The 1,978-nt window shown below is 42.8% G+C and overlaps 1 protein-coding gene across 1 annotated transcript; it reads right to left on the bottom strand.

Annotated features, from left to right (window-relative positions):
- Positions 1–916: 916 nt before the first annotated feature.
- Positions 917–1,625, bottom strand: LOC104960700 (deleted in lung and esophageal cancer protein 1-like). Its single transcript, XM_010788854.1, has 3 exons — positions 1,501–1,625; positions 1,259–1,343; positions 917–1,171 (listed from the first exon to the last, which is right to left on the bottom strand). Exons 1-3 carry the CDS (start codon positions 1,593–1,595, stop codon positions 917–919), a joined length of 435 nt encoding a protein of 144 aa, XP_010787156.1. The 5' UTR covers positions 1,596–1,625.
- Positions 1,626–1,978: the final 353 nt, after the last annotated feature.

Here is a 1,978-nt window from a genome sequence, read left to right as displayed (position 1 = left end):
AGAAATACCTGTACTTTCTACTTCTTACATGTTGAACACAAATACCTGAACTTTCTACTTCTTACATGTTGAACTCAAATACCTGTACTTTCTACTTCTCACATGTTGAACTTAAATACCTGTACTTTCTACTTCTCTCATTTTCCAAACAGGCTGGTTCCTTTAGTCTGAATGTGTGTTTGGTGGCGTGATCATTATTATTTAGAGTCATTGCGTGCCTATTGATTTGAACACGATCCGTGTATCCATCATTTCCTGGTCTTCTCTAAAGAAGAGGGACCAATGAAAACGTTGTCATGTTGCCGTTGTTCAGCATGGAAACATTCATTAGCTAACAATGACATTATTGTTCTATTAATATAAAGGGAGGTCAGGTACTCTTTAAAACAGCTGCTAGTTATGGGTACTTTTTACTGAAGTACATTTCAAAGCCTCTTTACTTTTAATTGAGTAAAGAAGTTTAGTCAGTACTTCTACTTTCACCAGAGTATTTTTAAACACGAGTATGTGTACTTCTACTTGAGTAAAGGATGTGTGTACTTCTTCCATCTCTGCTGACGATAAAAACAAGAAAACTGAACATCACAGCTTCACAGTTTCTTTAGTTTTCTCTTACTCTACCGGACTCCACTATAATGTATATAATATCCTGTGTGCTGTATTTCTTGAGTAGTAGAATGGTCTATTAAGGAGTATTGTAACTTATTCTGTTGTATTACATACTTGAAGATCAAAGATGAACAAGAATATTTGTACAAGAAGAATAAAAGGGAATTGTCTTTGAGGCTTAACCGGAAACATTTCCTCCACTTTTAAGCATTTTTGTCAGTTTTCCAATGCTACACCAGTGGAATGCTAACCCTAACCCTAATGTTCCAGTTAGGGATCAATCAAGTATTTCATTTAACCTAATCATTCAACACATGTTCCTCTGGTATGAGTAAGTGTTATGTTCTCCTCTCCTCACCTGCATGCTGTGTTGCGGCTGCAGCAGCAGGGTCTGGCTCTCTGCAGTGTTCGGGTTGCTGGAGCTGCTGCTTTGGACTCTAGTCTGCGGCCTGAGCACTACAAATGGATCCCGAGCCCCCAGTTTGAAGCGTAGCGGCATCTCTGAGTTGTTTGTCAGCTGAAGGGCCCGCGTGACGTCAAAGTCCCGAACGAGCAGCTTTTTCTGGAGCAAAACAACCAGAGAGTGACGAGTGAGAAACACTGTCTGGGATCAATACTGTGTACTTCAGTGTGTGCTTCTCAGACTGACCTCCTCTGATTCTGCCGTCAGTAAATCACCGGCCGAGGCGTGAAACTGCAGCGCCCCCCCCTCCTCCTCCATCTGCACCGACAGCCTGCAGACACACCGAGCCAAGAGGAAGACATGCAACTCAATCAGACCACCTCTGAGCCCCTCGTCCACAACGTCAGCTGATTGCAATTTAGGAAACATAAATAGAGTTGGAAGCTTTCGGGGTGTTTTGGGGACTCAGTGTGATTGTATTTGCTCACGCTGCAGGCTTAACGGCTGCCAGTAGATCCACTCTGAGCGGATCCAGATCCAAACCCTGAGCTCTAATGACTTTACCCGGGACACAGGCAGCCATCTGTAAACACACACAATAATGAGGGTTTCATTAAAGTCATTTTCACTTTGCTTCTCCAGGATTTTTAATTAAAGAGGACGTATTCTGCTCATTTTCAGGTTCATATTTTTCTCTACTGGGACATGTCTTCATGCTTTAATGTTCAAAAAGCTCTTTATTTGTCTCATACTGCCTGTGCTGCAGCACCTCTTTTCACCCTCTGTCTGAGACCAGAGCCCAGTCTGTTCTGATTGGTTAGCTGGCCGTCTCTGTTGTGATTGGTCAACCGCTTAGAGATGTCCCGCCCCTTAGCTTATCAAGTTCAATAGATAGGCGAAGTCACGCCCATCTACTTCCGCTCCATGGGACCTTATTTCGGAAAAATTATGTATCGAAGTCAATGG

The sequence above is a fragment of the Notothenia coriiceps genome, unplaced genomic scaffold (assembly GCF_000735185.1).
Source record: "Notothenia coriiceps isolate Sejong01 unplaced genomic scaffold, NC01 NC01_scaffold00032203, whole genome shotgun sequence".
In the NCBI taxonomy this organism is placed as follows: Eukaryota; Metazoa; Chordata; class Actinopteri; order Perciformes; family Nototheniidae; genus Notothenia; species Notothenia coriiceps.
This window is presented reverse-complemented; position numbering and strand designations above follow the sequence as displayed.